Source organism: Molossus molossus, unplaced genomic scaffold (genome assembly GCF_014108415.1).
Source record: "Molossus molossus isolate mMolMol1 unplaced genomic scaffold, mMolMol1.p scaffold_m16_p_3, whole genome shotgun sequence".
NCBI classification, from domain to species: domain Eukaryota; kingdom Metazoa; phylum Chordata; class Mammalia; order Chiroptera; family Molossidae; genus Molossus; species Molossus molossus.
The window spans coordinates 86,427,784-86,448,720 of record NW_023425366.1 but is presented as its reverse complement, the minus strand read 5'-3'; the positions used below and the strand labels follow the sequence as shown (position 1 = coordinate 86,448,720).

At 33.5% G+C, this 20,937-nt stretch overlaps 1 protein-coding gene across 16 annotated transcripts in view; it reads right to left on the bottom strand.

The window, feature by feature from the left end:
• The window catches only part of DMXL1 (Dmx like 1), a 166,408-nt gene that overhangs the window by 129,968 nt on the left and 15,503 nt on the right, over positions 1-20,937 (bottom strand). For 13 of the 16 annotated variants that reach the window (XR_004961739.1, XR_004961738.1, XM_036280413.1 and 10 more), the window contains exons 2-7: positions 19,592-19,717; positions 16,876-16,947; positions 14,113-14,191; positions 8,080-8,212; positions 2,926-2,992; positions 1,596-1,774 (exon numbers count right to left, since the gene is read on the bottom strand). Coding sequence is in view for 14 of the 16 variants with exons in the window: in XM_036280413.1 (XP_036136306.1) it covers positions 1,596-1,774; positions 2,926-2,992; positions 8,080-8,212; positions 14,113-14,191; positions 16,876-16,947; positions 19,592-19,717 (656 nt within the window). In the remaining 2 variants the exon portion in view is untranslated. Of the gene's footprint in view, positions 1-1,595; positions 1,775-2,327; positions 2,389-2,925; positions 2,993-8,079; positions 8,213-11,340; positions 11,343-14,112; positions 14,192-16,875; positions 16,948-19,591; positions 19,718-19,847; positions 19,895-20,832; positions 20,839-20,937 lie in introns of those variants that run through there. The other 3 variants (XM_036280414.1, XM_036280417.1, XM_036280419.1) reach the window with 3 other exon arrangements.

The following is a 20,937-nucleotide window of genomic DNA, read 5'->3' as shown; positions in this document are numbered from 1 at the left end:
AATTTTATATATGTGGGCAATGGTCTCAAAGGTACCAGAGGCAACAGTTCTCAAAGTGAAGCTGGGGTGAGGGTGTTTTTGCCAACAATATATGTGGTCTACAGCACTCTTCTTTGGCCCCAAAATGCTGCTGACACATCCTCCTAACAACAGAACCATTACTGTTCCTAGAGTGGCCTACTTCTATGCATTCCTATATTGGAAGGCTGGGGTAAGAACAACAACAGCTACTACTCTAGAAAATACCTCAAAATCTAGTTATAACACTAATGAACACGTTATACATCTGTCCAAACCCCCAGATCACACAACACGAAGAGTGAACTATAATGTAAATTATGGAATTTGGGGGATAATAATGTGTTGATATAGGTTTATAAATTCTAACAAATGTGGAAGATGCTGACAGCAGGGGAGGCTATGCATGTGTGGGAACAAAAAGTATATGGGGAATCTCTATACCTTCCCCTCAATTTTGCTGTGAACCTTAACCTGATCTAAAAAAAAAAGTCTTAATATAATTTTTTAAAAAGAAGTCTAGGTATAATGTCCTGGCTCAGTAGAACAAAACTGAAGTCAACAAATGATCCAGGTACACTACCATTGATCAGCTTAGGACATCTCAGGTGACAGAACTATAAGGGAAAAATTGTACTGCTCCATGGTGTGGCCACATTGAAAATGGCCATGTGGAACAAAAAGGGATTTCTACCTATACTTAAGAAATAGGTCTCTATAACTTATTAAATATAGGCAAAAATTCAATGGAATATCATGTCTTGCAAGTACTACAGGAAAGAAAGTGCTAACAGGTGGGCTTGTGCGTGCATGTATAGGTTAAATCAATACCTAATTCACAGACTCATCATGATCATAATGTATAATCTACTCTCTTCCTCAAAGAGGTTGGGTGTAATTAAAGAAGTATTTTAGGCCTCATGGTAATTCCTCTCATTAAGATGGGGTTTTTTTGTGTGTTTTGTTTTGTTTCGTTTCATTTTAACCAGAAAAGATATACACAGAAGGTACAAAATGAGGGAGTGAAATGTGAAAAAGTCTATGCAAACAACAATATGGAGAATGATTAAGGTATAAAAGAATTAGATACATAACACAAAGAAGAAAAAGACACACAACTTGTCACTTACAAACATCTAATATGGAAGTAAATTATCCTTTCAACATGGCTCTCCTCTTTTTTTTTTTTTTTTTTTTAAATAGGTTTTTATTGATTTTAGGGAGAGAGGAAGGGAGAAGGAGAGATAGAAACATCTAATTTGCTGCCTCCTACATACCCCTACTGGGGATTGAGCCTGCAGCCCAGGCACATACCCTGACTGGGAATTGTACCAGCGACCTCTTGGTACATGGGACGATACTCAACCACTGAGCCACACTAGCCAGGCACGGCTCTCCTCTTACACATCAATCACATATGACCGGTGGCCAGAGGTTTGCAATCCAGGGACCATCTACGATTACTTGAATCATCATAAGCAAAAATCCTATACCATGGATTCTCAAAGTAGAAAAGTAGTCAAAGTCACAAAGATGATGTTCTCTTAATACATGAGAAATATTTTTAATCCACTGACCGAGGCATATATTTGCTTGTTTTACGCCAGGAAAATCCATTTACAGCTCGAGGATGGGCCAGATATACAAAAGAAAAGTCAATTTCTCCTTGGGATTGTTTTTCTGAACTTTTATCTGGAGAAGAAATAGCTGTCCGCCAGTTTTCTACATTGTACCATACCTTTAAAAGACAATCATCCTAAGAGGAAAAGAAAAAAACAAAAACAGAAAAACATCCAATCAGAATTAAAGATTAAGTTACATAGCAAATGTAAGATTTTTCTCCCCAATCACAGAAACTTAACAATGGGAGAAGGGGTTGGGCATGGATGAACTGAGGAGAAAAATCTCTGATTCTGACACTTTTCTATTAGTATTCCTTAATTGTGCTTTGAGAATAAAGGTGTGTGAATGTGTGTATTTTGCAAGGGTTGGTTCAAGATTCAGGAAAGACTGAAAGATGAAGTTAAGGGTTCTTTTCCCAAGTAGCCAAATATCAAATAAGAAAGTATTACCACTAGCAGACGTAAAATAATATTTCAAATAATATTTGAAAACAAAGGACAGTTTTCATGAATTATCATATGAATGTTCAAATAAAATGTTGATGATAAGAAGTAGTTAACAACTAGTACCATATAAAATAATCTAAGTAAAATAAAAATTGCATCTCCTAATTTAGGAAGTAAGGGAAGAACAAGGGGAACTAAAATGTACCAGGTTTTACTCTTAAGCTGTAATTACATTCCCACCTCTAATGTCAAGCAGCAATGAGAACAGTAACTTCAGAATTTCAGTTGTGTATTAACTGCTCTGTGAAACAATAATTTCAAAGAAATACATTGTTCTGAAATCAATAGGTAATAACAAAAAAAAAATGATTACAAATGTCCTAGAAAGTCTGTAAATTCTTCTATCTTAAATACAGCTTAATATATCTGTCAACTTAAAGATAACATAAATAGTAGCAATAGTTATTGACAGTCTACTACATAAAGGACACTATGTCAGTAACTTTACATATACTGTCTAAATTAATCCTATGATGAATGACCTGAAGTAGGTACTGTTATCCTCAGTTTACACATGAGAAAACCAAGGCTCAAAGAGATGAACTACTTACTCAATATCAAAAAGTTGGTAAATGGCAGACTTATAACAAGATTACCTTTAAGTCTATGCTATTTCAATTACATCATACTGCATTTTAACAATAATATTGAGCCAATATTTGCTATTTAACATTTTAAACAGAAAATATTTTAAACTTAAATAAATAAAAGTATAAAGCTGATTACGTTTCAAAATAAATCATAAACACAATTTGGTAGTAGTATTTTCATCAATTACCTTCCCAGCAGTGGCAAAAAATTCTCCATCTGGTGAAAATTTCATTAAATGAATTTGGGAAGCAGTTCTGTAAATTAAACAGATAAGTAATAACTTTCAAGGAAAATTAAGTAAAAGATAATGCAATATTACTCCACTAAATTATTTTCAGCAATTCCTTCAAATAATAAAACTTTCTGATAACACAAGTTTCACTCACTTTTAAGTATAACTCTTAAATATAAAATAAAATTTAAAATATAAAACTTTACATTAAATATAAAGATTATCTTTATGGCCCTGGTCGGTTTGGCTCAGCGGTTAAAGTGTTGGCCCGTGGACCAGAGAGGCCCGGGTCCGGTTCCTGCTAAGGGCACGTACCTTGGTTGCAGTTTGTCCCAGGCCCCGGTTGAGGTCATATGGGTGGCAACCACTCAATGTCTCTCTCACACATCAATGTTTCTCTCTCTCTCTTCTTCCCTCTCTCCCTCACGTTCTATCTGAAGATAAATGCAAAAACGTCCTCGAGTGAGGATAAAAAAAAAAGATTATCTTTATGTTAAAATGTCCATGCGTAAGAATCATACAAGGAACAACTTGTCAGTATTTAAAACTTAAGACCAGCCCAGCCTGTGTGGCTCAGTGAATTGAGCATTGTCCCATGAACTGAGAGGTCTGGCTCGATTCCTAGGCAGAGCACATGCCTGGGTTTCTGGCTCAATCCCCACTTGGGGGTGTGCAGGAGGCAGCTGATTTATGTTTCTCTCTCACATTGATGTTTCTATCTCTCTCCCTTCTTCTCTCTCTAAAAATCAATAAAAAAATATTTTAAAAAAACTTAAGACCAGCCCTGGCCAGTGTGGCTCAGTTGGTTGGAGCATCATCTGGTACACTGAAAGGTTACGGGTTCAATCCACAGTCAGAGTACGTATGGAGGCACTGATTCGTGTTTCTCCGTTACATTGATAGTTCTCTTTCTCCCTCCCTCTCTAAAAAAATCAATAAATATATCCTCAGATGTCGATTAAAAAATAAATAAGTAAAACTAAGACTAGAGTCATAGCTCTAATTCTTTCAGAATGTGAGAGAAAGTATGGTTTTATTTTAAAACTGGAAATCTAGCCCTGGCCGGTTTGGCTCAACGGTTAGAGCGTCGGCCTGCGGTCCTGAGAGACCCGGGTTCAGTTCCCGCTAAGGGCATGTACCTCGGTTGCAGTTTGTCCCCGGCCCTGGTCGGTTGTGCGGGTGGCAGCCACTCGATGTGTTCCTTTCACATCGATGTTTCTCTCTCTCTCTCTGTTCCTCTCTCTCCCTCCCACTCTACCTGAACAAAAAATGGAAAAATGTCCTCAGGTGAGGATAAAAAACACACAAAACAAAAAAAAAAAACCTGGAAATCTAATTTCCAAAGTCACAGATAATCTATATTCAAAATACATTTTCATGGACAAATAAACATTTTTAAATGAAGGTAGCATTTGACTAATAAAAGAGTATGTGTGGATTAATGACCATCACAGACTCAGCCTGCCAGCTTCCTCTATATACGTGGTGAGTACTTGCTTTTCTTCTCCAAGGAGTTTTGGCTTATTTTCCTTCACTGCATTTCCTTCTGGCTACCCACAGATGCTGATCTCAAGACACCTCACACTATCTTTGCTTTCCTTTTCTTACCCAATCCTAAAATTATCTGTAAAGCAGGCCACAGATGAATTCTGTCATTGTTTGGTACAAATACAAATAACCTTTTTCCTGATTTTAAATGTAATAAATACATAACAGAAAACACTGATATAGCTGGATAAGAAGAAAATGAAACCATCTATAGTTTCACCAATACCATGACACCAATTCCCAGGCAAAACACTCTTAACATTTTAATACACAGACTTCCAGATGCTTCTGTCCACTCTCCCTCTCCATGTACTTCCTATGGGAGGGTGAAAAGGAGAAGCAGATGGAAATCGAGGTCAAATTTACAGTTGTAACATTTATTTATTTTAAAATGTTGTGAACAGTTATGCATATCAATATGTGTAGATCTGCATTATTTTACTGATTTATAATATTCTATTACCCATATATGCAATGATTTGACATAATTTTATAATTCACTGCTGTTTTTTGTTTTTTTTTAAGTGATGCAATGAACATTCTTTTGCACATGCATTTTTATGCATCTGGTTAGCCCTAAGGATGTCCTCAACACAGATTATTAAAAATGCCTGGTCTCCATGATTGTGAACTTGTCCACTGCCCCTACAGTCTTTTCTCAAAAGAACAACTAAAACAGTCTTTTATTTTTTATTTTATTTTATTTTTAAACAGTCTTTTAAAAGGGACTCAGATTTCAACACTCCCACTGCTCAAAACCCCAAAAGCCTCTCAACTCACTTAGAAAGGCAAAAGCCTCACATATAAATGAACTCCTAACTTTGATAATTTCTCCTACCACTCTTTACCCTGTTCCCTTTACATCAGCCGCAAGCTAAGAAGTCTTACCTCAGTGTTTGATGTTCCCTCTGCCTATGCCTACAACATTCTTCCAGAGATATGCATAAATGGCTTACTGCCTCATTTCCTCCAGGTCTATACACAAATGCCATCTCTCCCCTTCTTACCCTTACTCTACTTACTTTTTCTCTATTGTACTTACTGATCTTCATCTACATGTGTAGCTAGTGTTTTAAATTTTTTGCCTATATCTAGTAAGTTATGGAGACCTATTACTTAAGTATAGTTAGTGTAACCTTCAGCTAGCTAATCCTAAATCAAATTTTGCAGTTTCTAGTTTCATTGATTTTCTGCTAACTTAAATAACAAACCAGCTCAAATAAATTATTAGTATGTCTAGTTCAAGTTATTACTACATACTCTGATCTTGATTTAACTTAAAAATTTTCCCCTCTCCCAAATAAATAAAACACACATATCAAATTCTCAGTATAAGCCATGGAAGCCACTTACTAGATCTACAGTGACAGCAGTATAACACTTTGCTGCTTCCCTCTTCCCAGTTTTCTATCAAAGAGACTAAAACAAAGCCATATCTCTTTCCAAAGAATTATCTTTGCAAAATCTTATTTCTTTTTCACAGGTTAACCCTCTTTTAATATCCATAATCTAGCTGAGGAACACAAAGTACATGGAACCAGCACCTTTGAAATCTCCTTTGTAAATTATATATATAGGAGGTCTGTGTTACTTTCACTTTGGCATCTGATATATATATTTTATTACTGCTTCATCTAAAACTGACTCAGGAAGAATGGCATTTGATATTCTGTCATACTAGTTTACTGGTTATTGTGTCTCCCCAGATCTGTTCACTGTATATTCCAAACACTTTTATAGTGCCTAGAACGTGATAAGCACTCAACAAATATTAGTTGAATAAAACTTAAAATTGTTATTAAAAGGTATGAAAAAAAGCCTAACTCATACTTCCAAATTGCTCTCTAGAAAGATAATAGCAATTACACTCCCTTATTAATAGTATATAAAAGTAGCTGTTTTGCCCTGGCTAGTGTGGGTCAGCTGGTTGCATCATTCCATGCACCAAGAGAGGTTGCTGGTTCGATTCACTGTCCAGGTATGTGCCAGCGGGGAAGCATGCAGGAGGCAGCTGATGATGTTCTCTTTCTCCCTCTCCCTTCTTTCTTTCTAAAATAAAAATATATTTTTAAAAATAAGTAAATAAAAGTAGTTGTTTCTCCAAACACTCACAAGTAACAGGTATTTTTCATCCTCTTTCTGGATATTTCACATTTCGTGATTTCAAGTGAGGTCAATCAACTCTTAATATGCTTATTATTCATATGTATTGCTGTTTAACATTTTTTTCCTCATTGTCCATTTTTGCTCACTATCCAGGTATCTGTTCTTTTCTAATTAATTGTTAAGACCTCATTTTAAAAACAGCATTAATCCAAAATTACAAATATTTTCTCACATGGTTTTGTTTCTTTTCCTTATGGTCTTTTTGATTTACAGAAAATTTTTTATTGCTACATAAAATCTATCAATTTTTTTTCCTTTCCTTTGTTTCCAGCTTTGGTGTCATACTTAGAAAGTCTTTACCTGACTCTAAAGCAACACTTTTCATCCCACAGAAACAGAACATAAATCACAAATGTTAGCCATATATGTAATTTAAAACTTCCTAGTAGCCACAAAAAAGGTAAAAAGAAACAGGTGAAATTAATTATATTTGATTTAAACTAATATATCAAAAATAGCACTTCAACATGTAATCAATAAAAATTTTAATAGGATAATTTACATTCTTTTCTTTGTGCTAAGTTTTTAAAATCTAGTTTGTACTTCATACTTACAGCACATCTCAATTCGGATTAGCTACATTTCAAGTGCTCAATGGTGATATGTGGCTAAGTGCTACCATACTGGACAATGCAGCTCTAAAATATGAAAATTCACATGTATTGTTTTCTAATATTTGTTTCATTGTATAGAAATTCAATTTTTCCTTTTTTTGACATTTATTTTGGTTGCCAGATATGAAACAGACACTAACCTCATTTCTCCTCCATAGAACTAGCAAGTTTGCCCCACCTATATAAAATGCCACTTTATATATTGAACTTCCATGTATAATTGGGCCTAATCCTGAACCCTAATCTGTCTGTTCTTATATCAATGAAAAAATGCTTGATCACCTGTAGCTTTAAAATTCATTTTCTTATATTAGATATCTTAGTTCTTTTTTTCTTTCAAAATTTTCTATTATTTGTCCTTTTAAATGAAGTACTATGCTCAAAAGTAGAAATTCCAATGGAATTTTGACAAAATTATGTTCAATATATATATAATTTTGGGAAAAATATACCTCTTCACAATAGAAAAACTTTCATTCAAAAACATGAAAGGTGTCTCTGTCTTTCTCCTGTTGTATAATTTACCCAAATTCTATCAAGTGGTCTTCATATAGTCCTTATATATTTTTTAGGTTTCTTGTAGTAGTTTTATTCAAGTTAAAAAAAAAAGAATCTGTAGAACATGGGAAATAGTGAATCCTCGGTATACAGAAAAAGGCATGTCACAATTTTAAAAATCAATACTTTTTATGTTAGTGTGGTTTTACACAAACTAAAATACATTTATAATAAAACCACGTGGAACAGGTTTGTCAGTTTAATCCCCTAATTTATTGCTTACTTGCAATGCCAAATGCATCTCCAATCTCCAAAGTTAAGATCTGTTTTATCTGGATTTTCATCTTTAGTAGGCTTCTCCAGGTTAGCATTGGACCAGAGTTGCAAACAGCTAGAACCAGTTAAAAGACGATTGCCTAAAAAATATATATTATTCATCATTTATTATTTAGGTATTTAATTAGTGAGCTAAGTTACATACTCAAAGTTTCACATAATACTATAAACAACTTCTAAAAAATGTCAAATAACCAAAAGAGATTGGGGGAGGGGGAGTAAAGTTGTACTTTAAATTTGTTGAAGCAGCTTAGGAAAAAAAAAAGAGATCTTATAATCTCTCATTCAACATCTAATGAGCATCTTCTTTCTATCAGGCACTGTGCTAGGCATGGAGAATACAATTACAAATATAACACTGTCCTTTTTTATAACAAGTTTACATTCCAGTAGAGAAATATTATGAACAGAGGCATGAAGTCATGAGAGTTCCAATATATTTCCAAGAATGGCTTGTAATCTGGGATGGATAAGAAATAAGGTGCATAGTAGATCTGTAAAAATAAGTTGGTTAGCCCTGACTGGTTAGCTCAGTGGTTAGAGTGTAAAGCCTGTGGACCAAAGGGTCAAGGGTTCAATTCCCAGAAAAGGTCATGTACCTGGGTTGCAAGTAGATTCCCTGCCCCAGTGGGGCTCATGCAGAAGGCAACCAATCGATGTGTTCTCACATTGATATTTATCTCTCCCTCCCTCCCTTCCTTCCATTCTATCTAAAAAAGTCAATGGAGTTCTGGCCAGTTTGGCTCAGCGGTTAGAGCGTCAGCTTTGATGGTTTGATGCCTGGTCAAGGGTTGCAAGTTTGATCTGTGAGGGAGGCACCCAATCAATGAGTCTCTCTCATAACAATGTTTCTCTCTCTCTCTCTCTTTCTCTTCCCCCCCTTCCTCCATCCCTCCCTCCCTTCTATACTATCTAAAGAGAAATCAGCCCTGGACAGTTTTGGTCAGTGGTTAGAGCATCAGTCCTGGAGCAAAGAGTAGCGGGTTCAATTCTGGTCAAGGGCATGTACCTTGGTTGCGGTTCTGTCCCCAGTCCTGGTCAGGGCTGTGTAGGAGGTGGCCAATTGATGTGTCTCTTTCATGTCAATTTTTCTACCCCCTCCCCCACTCTATCAGAAGATAAATGGAAAAATATCCTTGGGTGAGGATTAATAAAAATAAAAATAAATAAAGTTGGAAAAAAATCTAAGGTCAGATTATGAAACATTTTTGTCATTCATAAGGAGTTTTGAGTTTGCTATAGGTAGTTGGGAGTTAAAGGTTTTTACGTGGGAGGAAGGAGTTTACTACATAAGCGGAACTGTATTTTAAAGCAAGGGGTCTCAACAGGGGAAAGGTGTATCAATAAAAGAAGACTTGAAGCAGCCTGTGAACCTCCATTGAGATATGCAAAAGTTATATACATAGTATGTATATTTTTCTAGAGAGATAATCCATAATTTTCACCACACTTTCAAAGATTCCAGTACGCAAAGAAGGGTAAAGATCCATTTTAGAAAATAACTTTAGTGATGATAGACAAGATTAGGGAAAACATAAGATAGAGAAACTTGGTTAACTGACTGTAATAATACTAATGAGAAATCATGAGGATCTGAATCAAATATTAAACTAAGAAGCAAAGATTTGAAAGTGATTTCAAAAGCAGAATTTTACAGGCTTAATACCAAGTAAAAAACAGGACCATACAATAGGTTTCACGGATAGATTTCAATTTTATGACTTGGGTAACTGAGCAGAAGGCTGTGCTATCATCCAAACAAAGAAGATAAAGGAGGAGATGCAATTTTGGCCAAAAAACTGATAATAAATAAAACATTCACCTTGGCAACTAAGGACAATGGATGGTATCTCTCTGGAAACATCATTTTATTTCAAAAGGAAAGTAGGTCTGTGGCAAAATATAGACTTTAGATCAGAAATTTCTGTGTCTAATTCCCAACTAAGTCACTTAATTAGCCATATTAATTTGATCTAGTTGTACAGCTTTAGAGCCTCAATTTTCTCATCTGTAAAGTTAAAAATCTGTATAGATTTGTGGTAAGGATTAGCTATAATATGTATAATGTATTCTGCACAAGTTAGGTACTTAGCAGAAGCTCAATAAGTAGCAACAATTAGATGGAAAGTCTCTCAGGCAGATAAAAACAGCCCAGAAAGTACTAATGAGACATCTATTTAATATGATTACTATTCTACTGTTTAGCTTACCAAAAGACACAATTTTTTTAAATAGATATAATTGGCATATAAAATTATATTCATTTCAGGTGTAGAATATAATGATTCAATATTTGTATATATTGTAAAATGATCACAATAAAGCTAACATCCATCACCACACAGTTACAACTTTTTTCCTTATGATGAGAACTTTTAAGATATACTCTCTTAGTAACTTGCAAATATACAATACAGTATTATCAAATATAGTCATTGTTATGTACATTATGTTCCAAGGACTTCTTATTTTATAACTGGAAATACTACCTTTTGACCACCCTCACTTATTTTGCCCACTCTCCATTCTACCTTTCTGACAACCACCAATCTCTTGTTCTCTGTACTTATGAGTTTGGGTTTACAAATTTTCTTTAACATAAACTGAAAATAAAATTATCCCATGAAGGATTAAGAATTTAATACAGAACACAAAATAATTATCCCAGGTATGGAATGAAACAAAAGTAGGTAAGGTATAGTATAAAATACATTGATTTGAACACAAAGAGCAGAGGTATGGATACTAAAATGGGCGGGGGGGGGGGGGGGGGGCAGGGCATAAAAAGCCTAAAACAGAAAATCTGATGTTTTAAGCAAGACGCAATAGATTTTGAGACAACACAAAGGCATTATAGTCAGTTTACTAACATCATCTGAAAAATATTTCTGTATATCTCAATACCTGGCACATAAATATGTAAATACTGATCAAAACCAAAATACTAATAATTCATGTAAAATATTTTATTTTATTTTATTTATTTTTTTATCCTCACCTTAGGACATTTTTTGCATTTATCTTCAGACAGAGCAGGAGAGAGTGAGGGAGGAAAAGAGAGAGACAGAAACATCAATGTGAGAGAGACACACCGAGTGGTCACCACCCACACGACTCCAACCAAGGCTGGGGACAAACTGCAACCTCGGTACATGCCCTTACGGAAACCGAACCCGGGACTCTCCGGTCCGTGGGCTGATGCTCTAACCGCTGAGCCAAACCGGCCAGAGCCATGTAAAATATTTTAAATCTCTTTATAAATAATTACAAAGTTCATCTGCAAAAGTAATAATTTACTAATAGCTCCCAAATATTTATTACAGCTATAATCTATGCCTCGAATGAATTCTAAACTTTAAAGTTTTCGATATTAAAGTGGAAATAAACTTTTATGTGAATTTTAATCACAGTTAGAAAAGATAATGGTCATAAGCTGTTGTCAAGTTACTAATAAATATGTTAACAAATAAGTAATTATCTTTAATACTACTCTGTAATGATTATTTTAGAGAAATTTAACATTAATACTATCCTCAAAAACATTAGTACTAATAGACCTTGGGTACAAAAATTCCAAGCAACTACTAAGTCATTAAAAAAAAATCATTCATTTCAAATATTAAATATTTTTATTGCAGTTAATATGATACTTCAAGTAGCTAACAATATTTCTGTAGATCTTTTTCACTTACCAAATAATTTCATATATACTGCCATATCTGATCATTTAAAAATTATTTCGTGAAATAGATGTTATCTTAATTTACAAGTGAGTTAACCATTCTTGACCTGTTAAATAATCTGTTTATGATCACAAAACTTGTAGTCAAGTATGTGAACATTTATTGAGAGCTTAATACATGATGGGTCTCTAAAGACAGACAAAATACTGAATAAAATAAAATCTATCTAGTCCCTTATCTAATCAAAACAATAAGCCACGTAAACAACTACAACAGATTGCAGTGCCATGTAGAGTAGCTGTATAATTTATCATCCAAATAGATAATAGAAGGTAACACAATTAATATTCATTTGAGGACAACAAGCATAAACTGGGACATAAGTCACCCTTATCCACAATGAGTTACATACAAAGTGGCAAATTTGAACCCAAGTCTGACCTCTTTTAATTGTATGTATAAAATATACATGTAGGCTACCAGCTAATGAACATCAATCTTAAAATCTCATGAGAAGAAACATTTTAAAACATTGTGTGATTTTTTTAAAAAAATCTCAAAGACAATCTCTTCACTTACAATTTCCAAAGGTTCTGAAATGTGTGTTCTAAATTAACACTTTTTTCTAAACTATTTCATCTACTATATTAAAATTTAAACTATTTTGTCTGTCTAAACTGATGACTTCTGGTTCTATGTTCCAAAGATAACTTCTTTCTTATTCTAGATCAATAATTTTTCAACAGGTGTAACACAGAGGACACTAATGTGCTGCAAGAATTTTTAAAATATGCAATATCTGACTAGTCAGGGACACTGACCTTTTTCCCTAGACTGTCAAATAAAAAAATAAGAGCCAGCAAAACAGCCATCTGGTGTGAAGAAATAAAAATTATACCTATTTTTTTGTTAGATCAGCAAAAAATATATTTTTTGGTGTGCTGCAGAATTTTAGTAACGAATTTATGTGTGCCATGAGATGGAAAAGGTTGAAAATTGCTGTTCTAGATTCAACTTTCTGTCTACTGGATATTGCTATATTATATGCAAGCATCTCAAATTACACACATCCAAACAAAACCTATGTTCTACTCTAACTCTTGCATATTACTCTCCTTCTTGTGGTCATGGATATCTTTAAAGTCATGTGAAATCCAGTTGTCAAGTAACATCAATTATATTGCTTAAATTCATTTCATATCCATGCACTCCTTTCATTATTCATTCAATGTTAATTGATATCTACTATGTTAAAGGTACTGAAACAAGTTTAGTTTTCATTCAGGCTACTGTACATGTATACTTTCCAAAGGTAATTTTAAGTATAAATAACATAATAATTATCCTCCTGTTCCTCCTGTATCTAATCCTTCTAACTCACTGCTACCAGAAAACTCCTGCAAACTACTTGTCACCAGCCACTTTAAAAAATTTACAATATTTTTAGACAATTAAAATGAGTAAAATTCAAATCCCTTACTATGATTTTAAAGCCCTTCTATAATATGCTGCAATCTTACCTCATCACCAGATTCACTCCAGCCTTAATGAAGTACTAACCACTATTTAGAATCTATCTTACACTTTCCTTCTTTATACCTTTGCTCACTATAGCAGACTGGTAAAAATGGCTTTGAGATGGCTTTTAAGTGCAGAAATAGACAACTGGTACATATACATTAACTCTTCCCAGAATTTACTTCTTTTTCCCTCCTATATCTATCCCCACCCTCACTGTTAAATTTATCTACTTTCAGGTCAACAGGTTCCTCTTCAAACAAACTGATTCTTCAGAGGGAATTAATGTCACCCTCCTACAACAGGTATTCCTCCTCTAGTTGGCATCTTCATTTCACCACAAGCTCTAAAAGAGTGCAATCTGTTTTATTACTTTTGTGTTCCCCACAATCTCACACAAAGCAGAACTGAAATACATGAAAGTAATAAAAGCAATAGCCTAGGCAAGTGATATTTCATTTCAGCTAATTCTGCTTGTGTTCTTGCCTTGACTGGTTTGGCTCAGTAGTTAGAACATTGGCCCGAAGACTAAAGGGTCTCAGGTTTGGTTCCAGGTCCAGGGCAAGTACCTGGGTTACAGGTTCCATCAATGGCCCTGGTTGGGGTGGTGTGGGAGGCGACCAATTGATGTGTCTATCTCACATCTATCTCGTATCAATGTTTCCACCCCCCTCCCCCAACTCTGTGTAAAAACAACAACAACAACAAAAAACAAATCAATGGAAAAATATCCCTGGGTGAAGATTAACAACAACAACAAAAATCTGCTGTGTTCTTACCTGCAGGATCCCAAGTTATATTGTGTGCTATTGATTCCAGAAAAAACTGACCACTTTTCTGCCACTGATCATATAATTCCTAAAATAATTATTAAAAAAAAGTCATTTATCGAATTATGGGTATATTTTCTCTGACAAATGTACATAGTCATTATTATTACTGTTAATAATACATGCAGTCATTTTTAAGGAGAACAAAATGTTCAATTCTGTCAAGTAAAAGTAAGGAATATATGATAGAGGAGATCAGTGAGAGAATATCCATTCCTGGAGGTCCAAAAGTCTGTCTTCAGTATATTTAAACAACCAATAAATATATGCCACTTTGGACAATATTCTTATTGACCTCAGACTCTTAAAAATTATTAATTATTATTACTGTTACAAATACTTAATTTTAAATATGTCTGTGTTTCTACTACACTTTCTTCTCTTTTAATGTTTTGTCCTCATCTGAGATGACATGGTATGTGTAAAAATTCAGAATAAGTGACGTAACACTTCCGTTATAATATAGAAGTCTTTTCATTCCTTAAAGAAATAGTTTTCAACTTTTTTACCTGAAAACCCATAAGAAATATATGCTGCACTGTGTGACCCAGAATGCATATAACACACGCATATTTGCAATAATAATTGCAAATAATTTTCTGTTTCATTTTCTTTTACATTCAGGTTGTGGCCTAAGTTGATTTCACTAACCTCTAAGAGATTGAGACCCATAAACACTCTCTTAATGTAGTGGTTCCATACTTTAGTACAAGAATAGGCTGGATGTTTATTTAAAATTCAAATTTCCAAGACCTGTGTCCAAAGGCTCAGGCTCAAAAGCTTCAAGAAGGGGCACAGAAATCTGCCCCACACAGATGATTCTGACACAGGTAGCCTCCAGAATATGCCCTGCAGGAATGGTTCTCAATCACAGTGCACATCAGAACTCTCTCTAGAACTACACACAAGTGCCTGGACACAACCCCACACCTACAGATTTAGAAATCCCCAGGGCAGGGTCTGGATGCATGTATGAACTAGTGATTCTGAGTACTTCTTATGAAAAACCAACATCTTAAAAGAAGACTTCAGAATGTACAAAGAAATGGAAATCATATCTTTTTTATGAGGATCTAAACATTCTTTGAGACCGTATCCTGGAATAACAGGTTTTGTGTGCCTTCTAAGTCTATGATTTTTCTATCTGATCCAGTTTTCCCCTTACTCATCAAGCTTTTTTTAACCCTCTCTGCAAAGTCAGTGCTACCTACCAATAAATCAGCCTCCTCTTAATGAGTTTTTGACACTGTTATATTAAACAATCATATAACAGGAGAAAATGAGCAAAAACTTAAAATTCCATCCCTTATTAATACAGGCATTTTAATATAACATACAGATGTCAAAAGTCGGTTATTTCACTTAACAAATATATTGAGTATTATCTGAAATACATTGTTCTGAGTAGAGTGACCACATTTACAATTTATTTTTAGTACTGCCAATTACTAATTCATAAGGCTATAGAACTCCTAATATAGGATTCACTAAGTAATATATAAGCACAAATAAAAGTCAGTGGAGAATTGTGGACTCTCCTTGCATGGAATTTAAAATGGGTATCAATTCAGAGAAAATCTTTTTTATTAACACACAGTACAGAAAAGAATGCTCACATCTAGGAATCAATAAAGCCGATTTTACTCTTAGTTCTGTGGCTCAACAGCTGTTTCACTGGTCAAGTCACATATCTTTTTGGGCCTCTGCTGCCTTATTTATAAAAATAAGAAATAATAGGTGCAAAACCAAGTCAGAGGGAATATGCAAGATACTGATGAGCAGAGTGAAAATGAAAACTATTAAAAGATATATAAAGGTATGTCTATTATTAAAACACTGTTCTTTACATTTAAGATTTCTACACAATCTCTGACTTATGTCATCCTTACAGTAGCCCATGAAGAATGAATACAGTAACCAATTTCAGAATTGAGCAAAGAGTCTCATAAAGCTCCTTGCTTACGATCAAATAGCTAAAAAGCAGCAGAGAAACCCCATTGTCTGACTCCTAATAAATGTTCTTTGCATCTTTCATATGGTTTAAATTACTAATTTAATCTTCAGTAGAGATGGGTAAAATAACTAGTTTGTCTGTCTTATTTAAAAACATTAAAGTACCCAAGAAATCTACTATATAACCTCAATATTTATAAACTAGTGTTTTAACCACCTTTCAGAACTATTCCTAAATATAACTCCTTTATTTAAAAAATTCACTGGACTGTTAATAATTATATTACATGACATAATAAGTGCAAAAATGTAAGTCCTGGAGGTATGCTAAGATTGCAACTAAAATGTGTAACTTTAGAAACAAAATACATAAGGCAGAAAAACTATATAAATGTAGATCATAAAAGCAAAGAATAAAGTGCCACATGACTGGACAATGATGTCCGCATAAGCAATAACTTTACTGTAACTGCCAAACTTAAAGTTGTTGACTCTTCAAATACAGAAGAAAAAATGTCAGAAGAAAGAAAAATAAAACTATTTCAAGACAATTCATTGGCATAATTTAGTTTCATCCTATTTTAATGAGATTTAAATGTATTTTTAACATAAAAGTGGCACTTAATATTTATCTTTAATTATAGTGTATAATTTATATTGATTTATTTGATGATCACTCTGATTTTGTACTCTTAAAAATAACATCTTTTAATACTCAAGACATTTCAATTCCTAAAAGGAAAATGATAAATTACTGACCAAATTTTTCTTTTGCTTCGGTAGGTTAACTGGTTCAAAAACAGAGATAACATTTCCATAGGATGCTGCAATCTTTTAAAAACAAAAATAAAAGGAAAATTATGGATATGTTAACTTACTTATGAATCAAAAGAACAAAAGAAATGAATAGTATAACTTAAAATACACCCACCTGTGCAATTTCATGCACCAATAATTGAGAATTTCTGTTTTAGAGACCACAATATCTGGATCAGAATCCCAGTACTGTCACTTACTAACTGTGTAATAGTAAGTTAATCTCTCTAAACCTTCATTTCTCTATCTAGATTTATAACATATAATGCTACCTTCCAAATAAAATTATTTTGAGGACTGAAATAACAGTTATAAATAATCTAGTATATATCATTATAAGATGCACAGTAAATGTTAATTTCCTTTCTCAACAGCATTTGTACTGATGTATTCCTTGTCAAGTATAAAATTTCACGACTTAAAAATCAGTTTTTAGGTTACCTATCCTCACAGTTCACATTTCTGTGAATATATATGTAACTTAAAAAAAATAAATAAAACTTAGATATGTTCCTTGGTAAACTCTCTAAAGAGTGTATTTTTTTTAAATATTCCATTTTATTTGCGTATGTTTAAAATTTACTCTTTAAATTAATAAAGCATAACCCTGCCTGGCTCTGTTTCATAAGGTTTAAGTGAGTCACAAATGAATAACACTGAAATATCAGAAAATACACACATATATATAGAGAGAGACAGAATGAATGAAATCAGGGGTAAAAATAAGAATATATAATCTATTGAAGGCAGGTAAAGAATAAAGATATAACATACATATGGGGGAAAAAAACCTTTCAGTGGATATTTCTAAGTGTTCTGAGGAGGTCTTAGGATATTGAAATCATCTGCACTAAGTTGGTCTGGAAGGGAGAGTTTTATTTGGACCTTTAAAGTGTAGGTAGTATTTCTTCAAAAGACAGTAAATATTCAATTTTTAGAAATACGGCATAACATGAACACAAGTGTAAAGATTAAAAGAGGCAATGTATATTGAGTGTCCATTACAAACCAATATAAACATGAGGCCAAAAAGGCAGGTTTGAGCTGGTTGTACAGGGTCTCATGATAAGGTGAACAGTTAGAACTTCTGCAACATAATGGGAAGCTAAGAATGTTTTTAAGCAAACGAATAATAAGATAAATGCAGATGAATTTTCTTAGGAAAATTAAGCTGGTAGTACTACAAAGAAAAAACAGTAATGATAAAATACACCTATGGTATCAAGCAGCATTTCTTCCTTAAAGGCATACAGAAGTCCCCAGGTACCAGAATCTACACAATTTTCTTCCTGGTACCTTAAGGAATCATTTGATTACACTGACACTAGTTTAAAAAAAAAAATGCCTTTAATCAGAATGATTATAAAACCAAACAACCTCTTCATTCTAACTTGAACTGCCATGTAATCTAGCTTATCACAAAGAGATAACTCATACTGAAAATTATTAAAATTAGATTTCCAACATTAACCAGTCCTATGTGTGTCTAGATGGTAAAGTGAATTTTTATACAATAATAAAGATTACAGAACGACAAAGCTAAGAGATCAAACATGAAGAAAAAAAAAATCTCAATAATTTTTAGCATCCTATAATAAAGATAATTTTTGTAGTATAGTGAGAATGAAAGGGGTAAACAAAAAAAAGATGAGAAACACTTGTAATTATATTAAAGGGAAGGAAACAGCAGTAACAAAATGAAGAGTAGTTCAACAAACAAGTAAAGATTGCAAGAGTCAAAACTCCTTTTACCATGAGTATCTTTAAACTAGGTCAGCAAAAGTAACTTTTCAGACTGGCAGGTCTATTACAAATGATTAGATTTTTTAAAAAGAACTGGGTATGCTTTGGTTCATCACACAAAATGTTCTGGTGGAATCACATAGTCAAACTATTTAAATATCTAGCAAAAAATAAATAAATTTGTAAAGTTCATCCCAGTGTAGCCCATAGGCAACCATGCCTAGGCTGGGCCACCTATGCCTATATGGTGCTATATTAAGTGATATACTGTGCTGCCTATTAGTTATAACTCTTCCAACTCTAGTACTATATAGAACTGTATTTAACCTGATATAGCATAACATGCCACTTCTTTTGTTGTTGCTGTTTTACTTTCAAGGTTACTTTTTACTTTTCATATGCAAAATAAAAATTTTCATTTTTCTTATAGACTTGCAACAAATTAACAAAATTATATACTTTAGAAGAGTTTATCTTCATTTTAGTATAAAGTTTATCCAGAAGTTATAAGGAGATAACTATCTGTTTGCAGACAAAGAATGACTAACAAATGATTTCTCTTCAGTAGTTTGTTAATAGATGGAAGATTACTGTCATTACTGCCCCTCAATCCAATCAATTTTTAAATAAGTAAGCTTTAGGCCTGTTATGCAAGTAATAAGTATTAAAGTTCTTTGTCAACTCATAGAGATTATGCTTTATTTCAAAATTATATCAGAATAGAATTCGTGAAAATCTCAAAGATACATGTGAGAGAGTCAGGGATTTTGTTCTCTGTGGTATACCTTAGACAAAAAAATTTGTAGCTACATTGTCCTTCAAACAAATCAAGTCTCTAATTCAACAGAAAATATACTTCAGAGTATCCTGGCATAAAATATATTCAAAACTAATATATTATCATATGATTACAAACCTTTCCTTGTTGCATTGAACAGTCCACACATCCTACTTGAATATTTCCATGTTTAGCTCCTGGGATTATTTGTAATCTTTCAAAATCACTTCCCAGGATAACAATGTCACATCCAGATGCATAAGCCTAAAAAAGAAAAACAACAAAATTTTCAAGAAAATATTTATCATGTAAAATAGTGGCAGTAAATATTACATTTTAACAGATGACTTAAAAAAACTTTTTAATATGTATTATTTAAGAATATGTCCTTTACCTCCCATATACAGCCCCATCAGCAAATTCAATCAGGCCTATCTGCAAAAAAAAACAAAACAAAAAAACCCTTCTGTTCACTTCTTCTTCACTGAATGCCACTGCCCTTGTCTAAACTCATCTTTTCTGCACTATTGTTAATAGTCTGATTGCTTCCATTCTTGCTTCCCTCTAATTTGTTTCCACACAAATACAAGAGTGGTGTTTTTAAAATGTTTATTACACCAAATAATTTCCCCTGCTTAGACCCCTTCAATAGTTTCTTCTAACTGCTTACAATGGTCAATGTCCTAAATGATTGCCCTATTTCTCTAAAACCATCTCAACATTCTCTTTCCTTCCCTCATCCGGCTCTGGCCCTACATTGCCCTTCCTTCTGTTCCTTAGGCATATCAATCTTTTGCACCTCAAGGTGGTTTATCTACCTTTTTATGTGCCTGGTCTTTGTCTAGCTAGCTTCTTTGCAATATTTAGATCTCAGCTCATCACCTCCTTCTCCTGTTTTCCTCCACCTCTCTCTCATTCCTTTCCATCACATTACTATTTATTTATCTATGTAGCATATACTTACTTTGTAAATATTTCTTATTATCCATTTCTATTAGTAGATATTAAGTTCCAAGACAAAAAGGTTTATATGGTTCTCTGCTCTCGCACAGAATTCTAACTGAAGAGCCTGCTATTTCATTTTACAAAGAGAGCCACCATGACCAAACAAATAAAAGGGTGTATAGTTCAAAGCTTGTTTGTCAAATATTTTATAGCTCTTCTTGAATTTTACAATGAACAGAATTCTTCCAACCAGAATTTTTTGTGTTCTTTTCCACACCTTCCTAGAGCATAGGAGTTTCTTCCATTATAGAGTATTTGGCTGTCCTAAAATCCACGTATTATAAGCCTGCAGTAAAACATCTATCACCCACTATTTTCCGTACTGATAAGTTCCTAAAGTTTTAATCATTTTTATTTTCTCATCACTTTTGCACATGCATATATTCCTTACTTAATGTAAAAAATATTATACTTAACATATACTTTATGACTTTAATTCCTACCAAAACTCAAATGATCCTGTACACAAGCTACCAAAA